Below are 23,240 nucleotides of genomic sequence, written 5' to 3'. Positions count from 1 at the left end.
TGGGGAGAGCTGGGACCCTGTAACATGAATGGGGAGACCTGGGACCCTGTAACATGAATTGGGAGAGCTGGGACCCTGTAACATGAATTGGGAGAGCTGGGACCCTGTAACATGAATGGGGAGAGCTGGAACGCTGTAATATGAATTGGGAGAGCTGGGACCCTGTAACCTGAATAGAGAGCTGAAACCCTGTAAGATGAATTGGGAGAGCTGGAACCCTGTAACATGAATTGGGAGAGCTGGGACTCTGTAACATTAATGGGGAGAGCTGGGACCCTGTAACATGAATTGGGAGAGCTGAAACCCTGTAAGATGAATTGGGAGAGCTGGGACCCTGTAACATGAATGGGGAGAGCTGGGACCCTGTAACATGAATTGGGAGAGCTGGGACCCTGTAACATGAATTGGGAGAGCTGGGACCCTGTAACATGAATTGGGAGAGCTGGGACCCTGTAACATGAATTGGGAGAGCTGAAACCCTGTAACATGAATTGAGAGAGCTGGAACCCTGTAACATGAATGGGGAGAGCTGGGACCCTGTAACATTAATGGGGAGAGCCGGGACCCTGTAATATGAATGGGGAGAGCCGGGACCCTGTAACATGAATGGGGAGAGCTGGGACCCTGTAACATGAATGGGGAGAGCTGGAACCCTGTAACATGAATTGGGAGAGCTGGGACCCTGTAACATGAATTGGGAGAGCTGGGACCCTGTAACATGAATTGGGAGAGCTGGGACCCTGTAACATGAATGGGGAGAGCTGTGACCCTGTAACATGAATGGGGAGAGCTGGGACCCTGTAACATGAATGGGGAGAGCTGGGACCCTGTAACATGAATTGGGAGAGCTGAAACCCTGTAACATGAATTGGGAGAGGTGGGACCCTGTAACATGAATGGGGAGAGCTGGGACCCTGTAACATGAATGGGGAGAGGTGGGACCCTGTAATATGAATTGGGAGAGCTGGGACCCTGTAACATGAATGTGGAGAGGTGGGACCCTGTAACATTAATGGGGAGAGCTGGAACCCTGTAACATGAATTGAGAGAGCTGGAACCCTGTAACATGAATGGGGAGAGCCGGGACCCTGTAACATGAATGGGGAGAGCTGGAACCCTGTAATATGAATGGGGAGAGCTGGGACCCTGTAACATGAATTGGGAGAGCTGGGACCCTGTAACATGAATGGGGAGAGCTGGGACCCTGTAACATGAATGGGGAGAGCTGGAAGCCTGTAACATGAATGGGGAGAGCTGGAAGCCGGTAATATGAATGGGGAGAGGGACCCTGTAACATGAATGGGGAGAGCTGGGACCCTGTAACATGAATTGGGAGAGCTGAAACCCTGTAACACGAATGGGGAGAGCTGGAACCCTGTAACATGAATTGGGAGAGCTGGAACCCTGTAATATGAATGGGGAGAGGGACCCTGTAACATGAATGGGGAGAGCTGGGACCCTGTAATATGAATGGGGAGAGCCGGGACCCTGTAACATGAATTGGGAGAGCTGAAACCCTTTAACACGAATGGGGAGAGCTGGGACCCTGTAACATGAATTGGGAGAGCTGGGACCCTGTAACATGAATTGGGAGAGCTGGGACCCTGTAATATGAATGGGGAGAACTGGGACCCTGTAACATGAATTGGGAGAGCTGGGACTCTGTAACATGAACTGGGAGAGCTGGGACCCTGTAACATGAATTGGGGAGAGCTGGAACCCTGTAACATGAATTGGGAGAGCTGGGACCCTGTAACATGAATGGGGAGAGCTGGAACCCTGTAATATGAATGGGGAGAGCTGGGACCCTGTAACATGAATTGGGAGAGCTGGGACCCTGTAACATGAATGGGGAGAGCTGGAAGCCTGTAACATGAATGGGGAGAGCTGGAACCCTGTAATATGAATGGGGAGAGGGACCCTGTAACATGAATGGGGAGAGCTGGGACCCTGTAACATGAATTGGGAGAGCTGAAACCCTGTAACACGAATGGGGAGAGCTGGAACCCTGTAACATGAATTGGGAGAGCTGGAACCCTGTAATATGAATGGGGAGAGGGACCCTGTAACATGAATGGGGAGAGCTGGGACCCTGTAATATGAATGGGGAGAGCCGGGACCCTGTAACATGAATTGGGAGAGCTGAAACCCTGTAACACGAATGGGGAGAGCTGGGACCCTGTAACATGAATGGGGAGAGCTGGGACCCTTTAACATGAATGGGGAGAGCTGGGACCCTGTAACATGAATGGGGAGAGCTGGGACCCTGTAACATGAATTGGGAGAGACGGAACCCTGTAACATGAATTGGGAGAGCTGAAACCCTGTAACACGAATGGGGAGAGCTGGGACCCTATAACATGAATGGGGAGAGCTGGGACCCTGTAACATGAACTGGGAGAGCTGGGACCCTGTAACATGAATTGGGAGAGCTGGGACCCTGTAACATGAATTGGGAGAGCTGGGACCCTGTAACATGAATGGGGAGAGCTGGGACCCTGTAACATGAACTGGGAGAGCTGGAACCCTGTAACATGAATTGGGAGAGCTGGGACCCTGTAACATGAATGGGGAGAGCTGGAACCCTGTAATATGAATGGGGAGAGCTAGAACCCTGTAACATGAATTGGGAGAGCTGGGACCCTGTAACATGAATGGGGAGAGCTGGTACCCTGTAACATGAATTGGGAGAGCTGGGACCCTGTAACATGAATTGGGAGAGCTGGGACCCTGTAACATGAATTGAGAGAGCTGCGACCCTGTAACATGAATGGGGAGAGCTGGAACCCTGTAACATGAATGGGGAGAGCTGGGACCCTGTAACATGAATTGGGAGAGCTGGGACCCTGTAACATGAATGGGGAGAGCTGGGACCCTGTAACACGAAGGGGAGAGCTGGGACCCTGTAACATGAATGGGGAGAGCTGAAACTCTGTAACATGAATGGGGAGAGCTGGAACCCTGTAACATGAGTGGGGAGAGCTGGGACCCTGTAACATGAATTGGGAGAGCCGGGACTCTGTAACATGAATGGGGAGAGCTGGGACCCTGTAACATGAATGGGGAGAGCAGGGATCCTGTAACATTAATGGGGAGAGCCGGGACCCTGTAACATGAATTGGGAGAGCTGAAACCCTGTAACATGAATTGAGAGAGCTGAGACCCTGTAACATGAATTGGGAGAGCTGGGACCCTGTAACAGGAATGGGGAGAGGTGGGACCCTGTAATATGAATTGGGAGAGCTAGGACCCTGTAACATGAATTGGGAGAGCTGGGACCCTGTAACATGAATGGGGAGAGCTGGGACCCTGTAACATGAATTGGGAGAGCTGAAACCCTGTAACATGAATTGAGAGAGCTGGAACCCTGTAACATGAATGGGGAGAGCTGGGACCCTGTAACATTAATGGGGAGAGCCGGGACCCTGTAACATGAATGGGGAGAGCTGGGACCCTGTAACATGAATGGGGAGAGCTGGGACCCTGTAACATGAATGGGGAGAACTGGAACCCTGTAACATGAATGGGGAGAACTGGAACCCTGTAACATGAATGGGGAGAGCTGGGACCCTGTAACATGAATGGGGAGAGCCGGGACCCTGTAACATGAATGGGGAGAGCTGGGACCCTGTAACATGAATGGGGAGAGCTGGGACCCTGTAACACGAAGGGGAGAGCTGGGACCCTGTAACATGAATGGGGAGAGCTGGGACCCTGTAACATGAATTGGGAGAGCTGAAACTCTGTAGCATGAATTGGGAGAGCTGAAACCCTGTAACATGAATGGGGAGAGCCGGGACCCTGTAACATGAATTGGGAGAGCTGAAACCCTGCAACATGAATTGGGAGAGCTGAAACCCTGTAACATGAATTGGGAGAGCTGGGACCCTGTAACATGAATGGGGAGAGCCTGGACCCTGTAACATGAATTGGGAGAGCTGAAACCCTGTAACATGAATTGGGAGAGCTGAAACCCTGTAACATGAATTGGGAGAGCTGGGACCCTGTAACATGAATGGGGAGAGCTGGGACCCTGTAACATGAATGGGGAGACCTGGGACCCTGTAACATGAATTGGGAGAGCTGGGACCCTGTAACATGAATGGGGAGAGCTGGAACGCTGTAATATGAATTGGGAGAGCTGGGACCCTGTAACCTGAATAGAGAGCTGAAACCCTGTAACATTAATGGGGAGAGCCGGGACCCTGTAACATGAATTGGGAGAGCTGAAGCCCTGTAAGATGAATTGGGAGAGCTGGGACCCTGTAACATGAATGGGGAGAGCTGGGACCCTGTAACATGAATTGGGAGAGCTGGGACCCTGTAACATGAATTGGGAGAGCTGGGACCCTGTAACATGAATTGGGAGAGCTGAAACCCTGTAACATGAATTGAGAGAGCTGGAACCCTGTAACATGAATGGGGAGAGCTGGGACCCTGTAATATGAATGGGGAGAGCCGGGACCCTGTAACATGAATGGGGAGAGGTGGGACCCTGTAACATGAATTGGGAGAGCTGGGACCCTGTAACATGAATGGGGAGAGCTGGGACCCTGTAACATGAATGGGGAGAGCTGGGACCCTGTAACATGAATGGGGAGAGCTGGAACCCTGTAACATGAATTGGGAGAGCTGAAACCCTGTAACATGAATTGGGAGAGGTGGGACCCTGTAACATGAATGGGGAGAGCTGGGACCCTGTAACATGAATGGGGAGAGGTGGGACCCTGTAATATGAATTGGGAGAGCTGGGACCCTGTAACATGAATGGGCAGAGGTGGGACCCTGTAACATTAATGGGGAGAGCTGGAACCCTGTAACATGAATTGAGAGAGCTGGAACCCTGTAACATGAATGGGGAGAGCCGGGACCCTGTAACATGAATGGGGAGAGCTGGGACCCTGTAACATGAATGGGGAGAGCTGGGACCCTGTAACATGAATGGGGAGAGCTGGGACCCTGTAACATGAATGGGGAGAGCTGGGACCCTGTAACATGAATGGGGAGAGCTGGAACCCTGTAACATGAATGGGGAGAGCCGGGACCCTGTAACATGAATGGGGAGAGCTGGGACCCTGTAACATGAATTGGGAGAGCTGAAACCCTGTAACATGAATTGGGAGAGGTGGGACCATGTAACATGAATTGGGAGAGCTGGAACCCTGTAACATGAATGGGGAGAGCTGGGACCCTGTAACATGAATTGGGAGAGCTGAAACCCTGTAACATGAATGGGGAGAGCTGGGACCCTGTAACCTGAATAGAGAGCTGGGACCCTGTAACATGAATGGGGAGAGCTGGGACCCTGTAACATGAATGGGGAGAGCCGGGACCCTGTAACATGAATGGGGAGAGCTGGGACCCTGTAACATGAATGGGGAGAGCCGGGACCCTGTAACATGAATGGGGAGAGCTGGGACCCTGTAACATGAATTGGGAGAGCTGAAACCCTGTAACATGAATAGGGAGAGCTGGGACCCTGTAACCTGAATGGGGAGAGCTGGGACCCTGTAACCTGAATAGAGAGCTGAAACTCTGTAACATGAATGGGGAGGGCTGGGACCCTGTAACATGAATGGGGAGAGCTGGGACCCTGTAACATGAATGGGGAGAGCTGGGACCCTGTAACCTGAATAGAGAGCTGGGACCCTGTAACATGAATGGGGAGAGCTGGGACCCTGTAACATGAATGGGGAGAGCCGGGACCCTGTAAGATGAATGGGGAGAGCTGGGACCCTGTAACATGAATGGGGAGAGCTGGAACCCTGTAACATGAATTGGGAGAGCTGAAACCCTGTAACATGAATTGGGAGAGGTGGGACCCTGTAACATGAATTGGGAGAGCTGGAACCCTGTAACATGAATGGGGAGAGCTGGGACCCTGTAACATGAATGGGGAGGGCTGGGACCCTTTAACATGAATGGGGAGAGCTGGGACCCTGTAACATGAATGGGGAGAGCTGGGACCCTGTAACCTGAATAGAGAGCTGAAACCCTGTAACATGAATTGGGAGAGCTGAAACCCTGTAACATGAATGGGGAGAGCTGGGACCCTGTAACATGAATGGGGAGAGCTGGGACCCTGTAACATGAATGGGGAGAGCTGGGACCCTGTAACATGAATGGGGAGAGCCGGGACCCTGTAACATGAATGGGGAGAGCTGGAGCCCTGTAACATGAATGGGGAGAGCTGAAACTCTGTAACATGAATTGGGAGAGCTGAAACCCTGTAACATGAATGGGGAGAGCTGGGACCCTGTAACATGAATGGGGAGAGCTGGGACCCTGTAACATGAATGGGGAGAGCTGGAAGCCTGTAACATGAATGGGGAGAGCTAAGACCCTGTAACATGAATTGGGAGAGCTGGGACCCTGTAACATGAATGGGGAGAGCTGGGACCCTGTAACATGAATTGAGAGAGCTGAAACCCTGTAACATGAATTGGGAGAGCTGAAACCCTGTAACATGAATTGGGATAGTCGTAACCCTGTAACATGAATGGGGAGAATTGGAACCCTGTAACATGAATGGGGAGAGCTGGAACCCTGTAACATGAATGGGGAGAGCTGGAACCCTGTAACATGAATGGGGAGAGCTGGACCCTGTAACATGAATGGGGAGAGCTGGAAGCCTGTAACATGAATGGGGAGAGCTGGGACCCTGTAACATGAATTGGGAGAGCTGGGACCCTGTAACATGAATGGGGAGAGCTGGGACCCTGTAACATGAATTGAGAGAGCTGAAACCCTGTAACATGAATTGGGAGAGCTGAAACCCTGTAACATGAATTGGGATAGTCGTAACCCTGTAACATGAATGGGGAGAATTGGAACCCTGTAACATGAATGGGGAGAGCTGGAACCCTGTAACATGAATGGGGAGAGCTGGAACCCTGTAACATGAATGGGGAGAGCTGGGGTCCTGTAACATGAATGGGGAGAGCTGGGACCCTGTAACATGAATGGGGAGAGCTGGGACCCTGTAACATGAATTGGGAGAGCTGGGACCCTGTAACATGAATTGAGAGAGCTGGGGTCCTGTAACATGAATTGGGAGAGCTGGGACCCTGTAACATGAATGGGGAGAGCTGGGACCCTGTAACATGAATTGGGAGAGCTGGGACCCTGTAACATGAATGGGGGGAGCTGAAACCCTGTAACATGAATGGGGAGAGCTGGGACCCTGTAACATGAATGGGGAGAGCCGGGACCCTGTAACATGAATGGGGAGAGCTGGGACCCTGTAACATGAATGGGGAGAGCTGGGACCCTGTAACATGAATTGGGAGAGCTGGGACCCTGTAACATGAATTGGGAGAGCTGGGACCCTGTAACATGAATGGGGAGAGCTGGGACCCTGTAACATGAATTGAGAGAGCTGGGACCCTGTAACATGAATGGGGAGAGCTGGGACCCTGTAACATGAATTGGGAGAGCTGGGACCCTGTAACATGGATGGGGAGAGCTGGGACCCTGTAACATGAATTGAGAGAGCTGGGGTCCTGTAACATGAATTGAGAGAGCTGGGACCCTGTAACATGAATGGGGAGAGCTGGGACCCTGTAACATGAATGGGGAGAGCTGGGACCCTGTAACATGAATGGGGAGAGCTGGGACCCTGTAACATGAATTGAGAGAGCTGGGGTCCTGTAACATGAATGGGGAGAGCTGGGACCCTGTAACATGAATGGGGAGAGCCGGGACCCTGTAACATGAATGGGGAGAGCTGGGGTCCTGTAACATGAATGGGGAGAGCTGGGACCCTGTAACATGAATGGGGAGAGCTGGGACCCTGTAACATGAATTGAGAGAGCTGGGACCCTGTAACATGAATGGGGAGAGCTGAAACCCTGTAACATGAATGGGGAGAGCTGGAACCCTGTAACATGAATTGGGAGAGCTGAAACCCTGTAACATGAATGGGGAGAGCTGGAACCCTGTAACATGAATTGGGAGAGCTGGGACCCTGTAACATGAATTGAGAGAGCTGAAACCCTGTAACATGAATGGGGAGAGCTGGGACCCTTTAACATGAATTGGGAGAGCTGGGACCCTGTAACATGAATGGGGAGAGCTGAAACCCTGTAACATGAATGGGGAGAGCTGGGACCCTTTAACATGAATTGGGAGAGCTGGGACCCTGTAACATTAATGGGGAGAGCTGGGGTCCTGTAACATGAATGGGGAGAGCTGGGACCCTGTAACATGAATGGGGAGAGCTGGGACCCTGTAACATGAATGGGGAGAGCCGGGACCCTGTAACATGAATGGGGAGAGCTGGGACCCTGTAACATGAATGGGGAGAGCTGGGACCCTGTAACATGAATGGGGAGAGCTGGGACCCTGTAACATGAATGGGGAGAGCTGGGACCCTGTAACATGAATTGAGAGAGCTGGGACCCTGTAACATGAATGGGGAGAGCCGGGACCCTGTAACATGAATGGGGAGAGCTGGGACCCTGTAACATGAATGGGGAGAGCTGGGACCCTGTAACATGAATGGGGAGAGCCGGGACCCTGTAACATGAATGGGGAGAGCCGGGACCCTGTAACATGAATGGGGAGAGCCGGGACCCTGTAACATGAATGGGGAGAGCTGGGACCCTGTAACATGAATGGGGAGAGCTGGGACCCTGTAACATGAATGGGGAGAGCTGGGACCCTGTAACATGAATTGAGAGAGCTGGGACCCTGTAACATGAATGGGGAGAGCTGGGACCCTATAACATGAATGGGGAGAGCTGGGACCCTTTAACATGAATTGGGAGAGCTGGGACCCTGTAACATTAATGGGGAGAGCTGGGGTCCTGTAACATGAATGGGGAGAGCTGGGACCCTGTAACATGAATGGGGAGAGCTGGGACCCTGTAACATGAATGGGGAGAGCCGGGACCCTGTAACATGAATGGGGAGAGCTGGGACCCTGTAACATGAATGGGGAGAGCTGGGACCCTGTAACATGAATGGGGAGAGCTGGGACCCTGTAACATGAATTGAGAGAGCTGGGACCCTGTAACATGAATGGGGAGAGCCGGGACCCTGTAACATGAATGGGGAGAGCTGGGACCCTGTAACATGAATGGGGAGAGCTGGGACCCTGTAACATGAATGGGGAGAGCCGGGACCCTGTAACATGAATGGGGAGAGCCGGGACCCTGTAACATGAATGGGGAGAGCTGGGACCCTATAACATGAATGGGGAGAGCTGGGACCCTTTAACATGAATTGGGAGAGCTGGGACCCTGTAACATTAATGGGGAGAGCTGGGGTCCTGTAACATGAATGGGGAGAGCTGGGACCCTGTAACATGAATGGGGAGAGCTGGGACCCTGTAACATGAATGGGGAGAGCCGGGACCCTGTAACATGAATGGGGAGAGCTGGGACCCTGTAACATGAATGGGGAGAGCTGGGACCCTGTAACATGAATGGGGAGAGCTGGGACCCTGTAACATGAATTGAGAGAGCTGGGACCCTGTAACATGAATGGGGAGAGCCGGGACCCTGTAACATGAATGGGGAGAGCTGGGACCCTGTAACATGAATGGGGAGAGCTGGGACCCTGTAACATGAATGGGGAGAGCCGGGACCCTGTAACATGAATGGGGAGAGCCGGGACCCTGTAACATGAATGGGGAGAGCTGGGACCCTGTAACATGAATGGGGAGAGCTGGGACCCTGTAACATGAATGGGGAGAGCTGGGACCCTGTAACATGAATTGAGAGAGCTGGGACCCTGTAACATGAATGGGGAGAGCTGGGACCCTGTAACATGAATTGGGAGAGCCGGGACCCTGTAACATGAATTGAGAGAGCTGGGACCCTGTAACATGAATTGAGAGAGCTGGGACCCTGTAACATGAATGGGGAGAGCTGGGACCCTGTATCATGAATTGGGAGAGCTGAAACCCTGTAACATGAATTGAGAGAGCTGGGACCCTGTAACATGAATTGGGAGACCTGGGACCCTGTAACATGAATTGAGAGAGCTGTGACCCTGTAACATGAATTGGGAGACCTGGGACCCTGTAACATGAATTGAGAGAGCTGGGACCCTGTAACATGAATGGGGAGAGCCGGGACCCTGTAACATGAATGGGGAGAGCTGAAACCCTGTAACATGAATGGAGAGAGCTGGGACCCTGTAACATGAATTGAGAGAGCTGGGACCCTGTAACATGAATGGGGAGAGCTGGGACCCTGTAATATGAATGGGGAGAGCCGGGACCCTGTAACATGAATGGGGAGAGCTGGGACCCTGTAATATGAATGGGGAGAGCCGGGACCCTGTAACATGAATGGGGAGAGCTGGGACCCTGTAACATAAATGGGGAGAGCTGGGACCCTGTAACATGAATGGGGAGAGCTGGGACCCTGTAACATGAATGGGGAGAGCTGGAACCCTGTAACATGAATGGGGAGACCTGGAACCCTGTAACATGAATGGGGAGAGCTGGAACCCTGTAACATGAATGGGGAGAGCTGGAACCCTGTAACATGAATGGGGAGACCTGGAACCCTGTAACATGAATGGGGAGAGCTGGAACCCTGTAACATGAATGGGGAGAGCTGGGACCCTGTAACATAAATGGGGAGAGCTGGGACCCTGTAACATGAATTGAGAGAGCTGGAACCCTGTAACATTCCTGCCCCTTCTTTAGTGAGTCGGATAATTCTGGATCTTTATTCTTCTCTAACAGATTTTACTTTTACTTTAGGAGAAATTCTCTGGAGAAGGCAGATGGGAGGCGGGGCTTCGGACCGGGTGGAGCCAAACACGACACACTGACTGTGCCAGTCCGCGCCAAGGACTCCCACCATTCTGACTCGGAAGGGGTGTGTCCTGTCATGTGACCTGTCATATGCAAATATTCTGCCACACTGTATTCCCTGCACAATATTCCATCCCATTATCACTCCTATTATGGAGCTCTCTGCATTACATTCCAGCAATTTCCAGGTGCCCATATCCTTCATAGTCTAATGTCCCACCATATTATTATTATGTATTTATATAGCACTGACATCTCCTGCAGCACTGTACAGAGTACATAGTCATGTCACTGACTGTCCTCAGAGGAGCTCACACTCTAATCCTACCATAGTCATAGTGTAATGTCCTACCATATTATTATTATGTATTTATATAGCGGTGACATCTCCTGCAGCACATTACAGAGTACATAGTCATGTCACTGACTGTCCTCAGAGGAGCTCACAATCTAATCCTACCATAGTCATAGTCTAATGTCCTACCATATTATTATTATGTATTTATATAGCACTGACATCTTCCGCAGCACATTACAGAGTACATAGTCCTGTCACTGACTGTCCTCAGAGGAGCTCACAATGTAATCCTACCATAGTCATAGTCTAATGTCCTACCATATTATTATTATGTATTTATATAGCACTGACATCTCCTGCAGCACATTACAGAGTACATAGTCATGTCACTGACTGTCCTCAGAGGAGCTCACACTCTAATCCTACCATAGTCATAGTGTAATGTCCTACCATATTATTATTATGTATTTATATAGCAGTGACATCTTCTGCAGCACTGTACAGAGTACATAGTCATGTCACTGACTGTCCTCAGAGGAGCTCACACTCTAATCCTACTATAGTCATAGTGTAATGTCCTACCATATTATTATTATGTATTTATATAGCGGTGACATCTCCTGCAGCACATTACAGACTACATAGTCCTGTCACTGACTGTCCTCAGAGGAGCTCACAATGTAATCCTACCATAGTCATAGTCTAATGTCCTACCATATTATTATTATGTATTTATATAGCACTGACATCTCCTGCAGCACATTACATAGTACATAGTCATGTCACTGACTGTCCTCAGAGGAGCTCACACTCTAATCCTACTATAGTCATAGTGTAATGTCCTACCATATTATTATTATGTATTTATATAGCGGTGACATCTCCTGCAGCACATTACAGAGTACAGAGTCATGTCACTGACTGTCCTCAGAGGAGCTCACAATCTAATCCTACCATAGTCATAGCCTAATGTCCTACCATATTATTATTATGTATTTATATAGCACTGCCATCTCCTGCAGCACATTACAGAGTATATAGTCATGTCACTGACTGTCCTCAGAGGAGCTCACAATCTAATCCTACCACCGTCATAGCCTAATGTCCTACCATAATATTATTATTATGTATTTATATAGCACTGCCATCTCCTGCAGCACATTACAGAGCACATAGTCATGTCACTGACTGTCCTCAGAGGAGCTCACAATCTAATCCTACCATAGTCATAGTGTAATGTCCTACCATATTATTATTATGTATTTATATAGCACTGACATCTTCTGCAGCACATTACAGAGTACATAGTCATGTCACTGACTGTCCTCAGAGGAGCTCACACTCTAATCCTACCATAGTCATAGCCTAATGTCCTACCATATTATTGTTATGTATTTATATAGCAGTGACATCTTCTGCAGCACATTACAGAGTACATAGTCATGTCACTGACTGTCCTCAGAGGAGCTCACACTCTAATCCTACCATAGTCATAGCCTAATGTCCTACCATATTATTGTTATGTATTTATATAGCAGTGACATCTTCTGCAGCACATTACAGAGTACATAGTCATGTCACCGACTGTCCTCAGAGGAGCTCACACTCTAATCCTACCATAGTCATAGTCTAATGTCCTACCATATTATTATTATGTATTTATATAGCAGTGACATCTTCTGCAGCACATTACAGAGTACATAGTCATGTCACTGACTGTCCTCAGAGGAGCTCACACTCTAATCCTACCATAGTCATAGTCTAATGTCCCACCATATTATTATTATTATATATTTATGTAGCACTGACATCTTCTGCAGCACATTACAGAGTACATAGTCATGTCACTGACTGTCCTCAGAGGAGCTCACACTCTAATCCTACCATAGTCATAGTCTAATGTCCTCCCATATTATTATTATTATGTATTTATATAGCACTGGCATCTTCTGTAGCACATTACAGAGTACATAGTCATGTCACTGACTGTCCTCAGAGGAGCTCACAATCTAATCCTACCATAGTCATAGTCTAATGTCCTCCCATATTATTATTATGCATTTATATAGCACTGGCATCTTCTGTAGCACATTACAGAGTACATAGTCATGTCACTGACTGTCCTCAGAGGAGCTCACAATCTAATCCTACCATAGTCATATTCTAATGTCCTCCCATATTATTATTATGTATTTATATAGCACTGACATCTTCTGCAGCACATTACAGAGTACATAGTCATGTCACTGACTGTTCTCAGAGGAGCTCACAATCTAATCCTACCATATTATTATTATGTATTTATATAGCACTGACATCTTCTGCAGCACATTACAGAGTACATAGTCATGTCACTGACTGTCCTCAGAGGAGCTCACAATCTAATCCTACCATAGTCATAGTGTAATGTCCTACCATATTATTATTATTATATATTTATGTAGCACTGACATCTTCTGCAGCACATTACAGAGTACATAGTCATGTCACTGACTGTCCTCAGAGGAGCTCACACTCTAATCCTACCATAGTCATAGTCTAATGTCCTCCCATATTATTATTATTATGTATTTATATAGCACTGGCATCTTCTGTAGCACATTACAGAGTACATAGTCATGTCACTGACTGTCCTCAGAGGAGCTCACAATCTAATCCTACCATAGTCATAGTCTAATGTCCTCCCATATTATTATTATGTATTTATATAGCACTGGCATCTTCTGTAGCACATTACAGAGTACATAGTCATGTCACTGACTGTCCTCAGAGGAGCTCACAATCTAATCCTACCATAGTCATAGTCTAATGTCCTCCCATATTATTATTATGCATTTATATAGCACTGACATCTCCTGCAGCACATTACAGAGTACATAGTCATGTCACTGACTGTCCTCAGAGGAGCTCACAATCTAATCCTACCATAGTCATATTCTAATGTCCTCCCATATTATTATTATGTATTTATATAGCACTGACATCTTCTGCAGCACATTACAGAGTACATAGTCATGTCACTGACTGTTCTCAGAGGAGCTCACAATCTAATCCTACCATATTATTATTATGTATTTATATAGCACTGACATCGTCTGCAGCACATTACAGAGTACATAGTCATGTCACTGACTGTCCTCAGAGGAGCTCACAATCTAATCCTGCCATAGTCATAGCCTAATTTCCTACCATATTATTATTATGTATTTATATAGCACTGACATCTTCTGCAGCACTGTACAGAGTACATAGTCATGTCACTGACAGTCCTCAGAGGAGCTCACACTCTAATCCTATCATAGTCATAGTCTAATGTCCTACCATATTATTGTTATGTATTTATATAGCACTAACATCTCCTGCAGCACATTACAGAGTACATAGTCATGTCACTGACTACCAGTAGAATGGAGAATACTCTTCAAGATTGGACTGCTGACATTCAAATCCCTGCACAATCTGGGCCCTGGATACATGAAGGACTTGCTGAAGCTGCACCACACCTCTCACAACCTCAGATCAGTTCTATAAACTTGGTCACTCCCAGAGTGCACCTCAAAAAATCTGGAGATAGAGCCTTCTGCCATGCTGCCCCTACTCTCTGGAACTCCCTACCACACCCAGTAAAGACAGCACCATCCCTGGAGCTATTCAAATCCAGACTGAAAAGCTACCTGTTTAGCCTGGCATTTCCGGACTTAGTTTAAAATTTCTTCCTCTGTACCACGATGGTCTGAGCCATGCTTATGCGCTTTGAGTCCCACGGGAGAAAAGCGCTTTACAAATGTTATTTGTTGTTGTTGTTGTTGTTGACTGTCCTCAGAGGAGCTCACACTCTAATCCTACCATAGTCATAGTGTAATGTCCTGCCATATTATTATTATGTATTTATATAGCACTGACATCTTCTGCAGCACATTACAGAGTACACAGTCATGTCACTGACTGTCCTCAGAGGAACTCACACTCTAATCCTATCATAGCCATAGTGTAATGCCCTACCATATTATTATGTATTTATATAGCACTGACACCTTCTGCAGCACTTTACAGAGTACAGAGTCATGTCACTGACTGTCCTCAGAGGAGCTCACACTCTAATCCTACCATAGTCATAGTGTAATGTCCTACCATATTATTATTATGTATTTATATAGCACTGACATCTCCTGCAGCACATTACAGAGTACATAGTCCTGTCACTGACTGTCCTCAGAGGAGCTCACAATCTAATCCTACCATAGTCATAGTGTAATGTCCTACCATATTATTATTATGTATTTATATAGCACTGACATCTTCTGCAGCACTGTACAGAGTACATAGTCACGTCACTGACTGTCCTCAGAGGAGCTCACACTCTAATCCTACCGTAGTCCTAGTCTAATGTCCTACCATATTATTATTATGTATTTATATAGCACTGACCTCTTCTGCAGCACTGTACAGAGTACATAGTCATGTCACTGACTGTCCTCAGAGGAGCTCACAATCTAATCCTACCATAGTCACAGTCTAATGTCCTACCATATTATTATTATGTATTTATACAGCACTGACATCTTCTGCAGCACTGTACAGAGTACATAGTCATGTCACTGACTGTCCTCAGAGGAGCTCACACTCTAATCCTACCATAGTCATAGTGTAATGTCCTACCATAATATTATGTATTTATATAGCACTGACATCTTCTGCAGCACTTTACAGAGCACATAGTCATGTCACTGACTGTCCTCAGAGGAGCTCACAATCTAATCCCTACCATAGTCATAGTGTAATGTCCTACCATATTATTATTATGTATTTATATAGCACTGACATCTTCTGCAGCACATTACAGAGTACATAGTTATGACACTGACTGTCCTCAGAGGAGCTCACACTCTAATCCTACCATAGTCATAGTGTAATGTCCTACCATATTATTATTATGTATTTATATAGCACTGACATCTTCTGCAGCACATTACAGAGTACATAGTCATGTCACTGACTGTCCTCAGAGGAGCTCACAATCTAATCCTACCATAGTCACAGTCTAATGTCCTACCATATTATTATTATGTATTTATACAGCACTGACATCTTCTGCAGCACTGTACAGAGTACATAGTCATGTCACTGACTGTCCTCAGAGGAGCTCACACTGCTAAGCTGCATACAATACAGAGGAGGGGGGAGGGTCACTAGTGGTCCTGATATTTTGCAGTGACATTTGCCTTCTCTCCACTCTTGCAGGAATCCCGTATCAGCAGCCGGAGCGCCGGATCTGCAGATGAAAGTGACCCCATTTTTAAGAAGAATCCTCGGAAACTGTTGAAGCCGTCAGGTGCAGAATTGATCACTGACTGTAAATTGGTGTATTTCCTGTCAGGGATTCCTTCTCTATGAGATTATAGTTTGCAGAACACTGAATAATACAAGAGAGGTCCGTTAGAATCTCCTTTAATCACTTGGGTCATATCAAAACATGGTGAGGGTCCCAGGAAAGGAAACACACTGGTTGCTATCATATCTGTACTGAGAACTTTCCTTGCATAAATAAGGACAGGCTGGAATTTTGAGAAATAAATTATCACTGGAGAAGTTCTTAACCCCACAGTGTTCTCATATGACCCAGGTGAAGGTTTTAATACACTGGTGACAGTGACCTCATAGCCAGAGTGGGAGTTATACCACGCAGGTGGGAATGACATTGTAGCTGGGGGAGGGATTTATACCACACAGATGGGACTGACATAGAAGATGAGAGAGCGAGTTTTACCACACAGGTGGGAGTGACATCATAGCTAGGGGAGGGAATTATACCACACAGGAGGAAGTGACATCATAGCTAAGGGAGGGAATTTTACCATACAGGAGGGAGTGACTTAGTAGCTAGGGGAGGGAATTATACCACACAGGAGGAAGTGACATCATAGCTAAGGGAGGGAATTTTACCATACAGGAGGGAGTGACTTAGTAGCTAGGGGATGGAATTATACCACACAGGAGGAAGTGACATCATAGCTAGGGGAGGGAATTGTACCACACAGGAGGGAGTGACTTAGTAGCTAGGGGAGGGAATTATACCACACAGGAGGAAGTGACATCATAACTAGGGGAGGGAAATGTACCACACAGGAAGGAGTGACTTAGTAGCTAGGGGATGGAATTATACCACACAGGAAGGAGTGACATCCTAGCTAAGGGAGGGAATTTTACCATACAGGAGGGAGTGACTTAGTAGCTAGGGGAGGGAATTATACCACACAGGAGGAAGTGACATCATAGCTAGGGGAGGGAATTGTACCACACAGGAGGGAGTGACTTAGTAGCTAGGGGATGGAATTATACCACACAGGAGGAAGTGACATCATAGCTAAGGGAGGGAATTTTACCACACAGGAGGGAGTGACTTAGTAGCTAGGGGATGGAATTATACCACACAGGAGGGAGTGACATCATAGCTAAGGGAGGGAATTTTACCATACAGGAGGGAGTGACTTAGTAGCTAGGGGATGGAATTATACCACACAGGAGGGAGTGACATCATAGCTAAGGGAGGGATTTTTACCACACAGGAGGGAGTGACTTAGTAGCTAGGGGATGGAATTATACCACACAGGAGGAAGTGACATCATAGCTAAGGGAGGGAATTCTACCATACAGGAGGGAGTGACTTAGTAGCTAGGGGAGGGAATTATACCACACAGGAGGAAGTGACATCATAGCTAAGGGAGGGAATTTTACCATACAGGAGGGAGTGACTTAGTAGCTAGGGGATGGAATTATACCACACAGGAGGGAGTAACATCCTAGCTAAGGGAGGGAATTTTACCATACAGGAGGGAGTGACTTAGTAGCTAGAGGAGGGAATTATACCACACAGGAGGAAGTGACATCATAGCTAAGGGAGGGAATTGTACCACACAGGAGGGAGTAACTTAGTAGCTAGGGGATGGAAGTATACCACACAGGAGGAAGTGACATCATAGCTAGGGGAGGGAATTGTCCCACACAGGAGGGAGTGGCTTAGTAGCTAGGGGAGGGAATTATACCACACAGGAGGAAGTGACATCATAGCTAGGGGAGGGAATTGTACCACACAGGAGGGAGTGACTTAGTAGCTAGGGGAGGGAATTATACTACACAGGAGGAAGTGACACCATAGCTAGGGGAGGGAAATGTACCACACAGGAGGGAGTGACTTAGTAGCTAGGGGATGGAATTATACCACACAGGAGGGAGTAACATCCTAGCTAAGGGAGGGAATTTTACCATACAGGAGGGAGTGACTTAGTAGCTAGGGGAGGGAATTATACCACACAGGAGGAAGTGACATCATAGCTAGGGGAGGGAATTGTACCACACAGGAGGGAGTGACTTAGTAGCTAGGGGAGGGAATTATACTACACAGGAGGAAGTGACACCATAGCTAGGGGAGGGAAATGTACCACACAGGAGGGAGTGACTTAGTAGCTAGGGGATGGAATTATACCACACAGGAGGGAGTAACATCCTAGCTAAGGGAGGGAATTTTACCATACAGGAGGGAGTGACTTAGTAGCTAGGGGAGGGAATAATACCACACAGGAGGGAGTGACATCATAGCTAAGGGAGGGAATTGTACCACACAGGAGGGAGTGACTTAGTAGCTAGGGGATGGAAGTATACCGCACAGGAGGAAGTGACATCATAGCTAAGGGAGGGAATTGTACCACACAGGAGGGAGTGACTTAGTAGCTAGGGTATGGAATTATACCACACAGGAGGAAGTGACATCATAGCTAGGGGAGGGAATTGTCCCACACAGGAGGGAGTGGCTTAGTAGCTAGGGGATGGAATTATACCACACAGGAGGAAGTGACATCATAGCTAGGGGAGGGAATTGTACCACACAGTAGGGAGTGACTTAGTAGCTAGGGGAGGGAATTGTACCACACAGGAGGGAGTGACTTAGTAGCTAGGGGAGGGAATTATACTACACAGGAGGAAGTGACATCATAGCTAGGGGAGGGAATTGTACCACACAGGAGGGAGTGACTTAGTAGCTAGGGGATGGAATTATACCACACAGGAGGAAGTGACATCATAGCTAAGGGAGGGAATTTTACCATACAGGAGGGAGTGACTTAGTAGCTAGGGGATGGAATTATACCACACAGGAGGAAGTGACATCATAGCTAGGGGAGGGAATTGTACCACACAGGAGGGAGTGACTTAGTAGCTAGGGAAGGGAATTATACCACACAGGAAGGAGTGACATCCTAGCTAAGGGATGGAATTTTACCACACAGGAGGGAGTGACTTAGTAGCTAGGGGAGGGAATTGTACCACACAGGAGGAAGTGACATCATAGCTAGGAGAGGGAATTGTACCACACAGGAGGGAGTGACTTAGTAGCTAGGGTATGGAATTATGCCACCCAGGAGGAAGTGACATCATAGCTAGGGGAGGGAATTGTACCACACAGGAGGGAGTGACTTAGTAGCTAGGGGATGGAATTATACCACACAGGAGGGAGTGACATCATAGCTAAGGGAGGGAATTTTACCATATAGGAGGGAGTGGCTTAGTAGCTAGGGGAGGGAATTGTACCACACAGGAGGGAGTGACTTAGTAGCTAGGGGAGGGAATTGTACCACACATGAGGGAGTGACATCATAGCTAGGGGAGGGAATTATACCACACAGAAGGGAGTGACTTAGTAGCTAGGGGAGGGAATTGTACCACACAGGAGGGAGTGACTTAGTAGCTAGGGTATGGAATTATACCACACAGGAGGAAGTGACATCATAGCTAGGGGAGGGAATTGTACCACACAGGAGGGAGTGACTTAGTAGCTAGGGGATGGAATTATACCACACAGGAGGAAGTGACATCATAGCTAAGGGAGGGAATTGTACCACACAGGAGGGAGTGACTTAGTAGCTAGGGGATGGAAGTATACCACACAGGAGGAAGTGACATCATAGCTAGGTGAGGGAATTGTCCCACACAAGAGGGAGTGGCTTAGTAGCTAGGGGATGGAATTATACCACACAGGAGGAAGCGACATCATAGCTAGGGGAGGGAATTGTACCACACAGTAGGGAGTGACTTAGTAGCTAGGGGAGGGAATTGTACCACACAGGAGGGAGTGACATCATAGCTAAGGGAGGGAATTGTACCACACAGGAGGGAGTGACTTAGTAGCTAGGGGATGGAAGTATACCGCACAGGAGGAAGTGACATCATAGCTAAGGGAGGGAATTGTACCACACAGGAGGGAGTGACTTAGTAGCTAGGGTATGGAATTATACCACACAGGAGGAAGTGACATCATAGCTAGGGGAGGGAATTGTCCCACACAGGAGGGAGTGGCTTAGTAGCTAGGGGATGGAATTATACCACACAGGAGGAAGTGACATCATAGCTAGGGGAGGGAATTGTACCACACAGTAGGGAGTGACTTAGTAGCTAGGGGAGGGAATTGTACCACACAGGAGGGAGTGACTTAGTAGCTAGGGGAGGGAATTATACTACACAGGAGGAAGTGACATCATAGCTAGGGGAGGGAATTGTACCACACAGGAGGGAGTGACTTAGTAGCTAGGGGATGGAATTATACCACACAGGAGGAAGTGACATCATAGCTAAGGGAGGGAATTTTACCATACAGGAGGGAGTGACTTAGTAGCTAGGGGATGGAATTATACCACACAGGAGGAAGTGACATCATAGCTAGGGGAGGGAATTGTACCACACAGGAGGGAGTGACTTAGTAGCTAGGGAAGGGAATTATACCACACAGGAAGGAGTGACATCCTAGCTAAGGGATGGAATTTTACCACACAGGAGGGAGTGACTTAGTAGCTAGGGGAGGGAATTGTACCACACAGGAGGAAGTGACATCATAGCTAGGAGAGGGAATTGTACCACACAGGAGGGAGTGACTTAGTAGCTAGGGTATGGAATTATGCCACCCAGGAGGAAGTGACATCATAGCTAGGGGAGGGAATTGTACCACACAGGAGGGAGTGACTTAGTAGCTAGGGGATGGAATTATACCACACAGGAGGGAGTGACATCATAGCTAAGGGAGGGAATTTTACCATATAGGAGGGAGTGGCTTAGTAGCTAGGGGAGGGAATTGTACCACACAGGAGGGAGTGACTTAGTAGCTAGGGGAGGGAATTGTACCACACATGAGGGAGTGACATCATAGCTAGGGGAGGGAATTATACCACACAGAAGGGAGTGACTTAGTAGCTAGGGGAGGGAATTGTACCACACAGGAGGGAGTGACTTAGTAGCTAGGGTATGGAATTATACCACACAGGAGGAAGTGACATCATAGCTAGGGGAGGGAATTGTACCACACAGGAGGGAGTGACTTAGTAGCTAGGGGATGGAATTATACCACACAGGAGGAAGTGACATCATAGCTAAGGGAGGGAATTGTACCACACAGGAGGGAGTGACTTAGTAGCTAGGGGATGGAAGTATACCACACAGGAGGAAGTGACATCATAGCTAGGTGAGGGAATTGTCCCACACAAGAGGGAGTGGCTTAGTAGCTAGGGGATGGAATTATACCACACAGGAGGAAGCGACATCATAGCTAGGGGAGGGAATTGTACCACACAGTAGGGAGTGACTTAGTAGCTAGGGGAGGGAATTGTACCACACAGGAGGGAGTGACTTAGTAGCTAGGGGAGGGAATTATACTACACAGGAGGAAGTGTCATCATAGCTAGGGGAGGGAATTGTCCCACACAAGAGGGAGTGGCTTAGTAGCTAGGGGATGGAATTATGCCACGCAGGAGGAAGTGACATCATAGCTAAGGGAGGGAATTTTACCATACAGGAGGGAGTGACTTAGTAGCTAGGGGATGGAATTATACCACACAGGAGGAAGTGACATCATAGCTAGGGGAGGGAATTGTACCACACAGGAGGGAGTGACTTAGTAGCTAGGGGATGGAATTATGCCACGCAGGAGGAAGTGACATCATAGCTAGGGGAGGGAATTGTACCACACAGGAGGGAGTGACTTAGTAGCTAGGGGAGGGAATTGTACCACACAGGAGGGAGTGACTTAGTAGCTAGGGGATGGAATTATACCACACAGGAGGGAGTGACATCATAGCTAAGGGAGGGAATTTTACCATACAGGAGGGAGTGGCATAGTAGCTAGGGGAGGGAATTGTACCACACAGGAGGGAGTGACTTAGTAGCTAGGGGAGGGAATTGTACCACACAGGAGGGAGTGACATCATAGCTAGGGGAGGGAATTAAACCACACAGGAGGGAGTGACTTAGTAGCTAGGGGAGGGAATTGTACCACACAGGAGGGAGTGACTTAGTAGCTAGGGTATGGAATTATACCACACAGGAGGAAGTGACATCATAGCTAGGGGAGGGAATTGTACCACACAGGAGGGAGTGACTTAGTAGCTAGGGGATGGAATTATACCACACAGGAGGGAGTGACATCATAGCTAAGGGAGGGAATTTTACCACACAGGAGGGAGTGACTTAGTAGCTAGGGGATGGAATTATACCACACAGGAGGAAGTGACATCATAACTAGGGGAGGGAAATGTACCACACAGGAAGGAGTCACTTAGTAGCTAGGGGATGGAATTATACCACACAGGAAGGAGTGACATCATAGCTAAGGGAGGGAATTTTACCATACAGGAGGGAGTGACTTAGTAGCTAGGGGAGGGAATTATACCACACAGGAGGAAGTGACATCATAGCTAGGGGAGGAAATTGTACCACACAGGAGGAAGTGACTTAGTAGCTAGGGGATGGAATCATACCACACAGGAGGAAGTGACATCATAACTAGGGGAGGGAATTGTACCACACAGGAGGGAGTGACTTAGTAGCTAGGGTATGGAATTATACCACACAGGAGGAAGTGACATCATAGCTAAGGGAGGGAATTGTACCACACAGGAGGGAGTGACATCATAGCTAGGGGATGGAATTATACCGCACAGGAGGGAGTGACTTAGTAGCTAGGGGAGGGAATTATACCACACAGGAGGGAGTAACATCCTAGCTAAGGGAGGGAATTTTACCACACAGGAGGGAGTGACTTAGTAGCTAGGGGATGGAATTATACCACACAGGAGGAAGTGACATCATAGCTAGGGGAGGGAATTGTACCACTCAGGAGGGAGTGACTTAGTA

The 23,240-nt window shown here is 48.0% G+C and overlaps 1 protein-coding gene across 3 annotated transcripts in view; it reads left to right on the top strand.

Moving 5' to 3' along the window:
• Positions 1–23,240, top strand: part of SYTL4 (synaptotagmin like 4) — a 358,613-nt gene that overhangs the window by 193,529 nt on the left and 141,844 nt on the right. For all 3 annotated transcript variants that reach the window (XM_068249964.1, XM_068249962.1, XM_068249963.1), the window contains 2 exons: positions 10,718–10,835; positions 16,311–16,401. In XM_068249964.1, the coding sequence (XP_068106065.1) occupies positions 10,718–10,835; positions 16,311–16,401 (209 nt within the window). The remainder of the gene's footprint in view (positions 1–10,717; positions 10,836–16,310; positions 16,402–23,240) is intronic.

Source organism: Hyperolius riggenbachi, chromosome 8 (genome assembly GCF_040937935.1).
Source record: "Hyperolius riggenbachi isolate aHypRig1 chromosome 8, aHypRig1.pri, whole genome shotgun sequence".
NCBI classification, from domain to species: domain Eukaryota; kingdom Metazoa; phylum Chordata; class Amphibia; order Anura; family Hyperoliidae; genus Hyperolius; species Hyperolius riggenbachi.
Note: the sequence above shows the minus strand (reverse complement) of the source record. Positions and strands in the feature narration are given on the sequence as shown.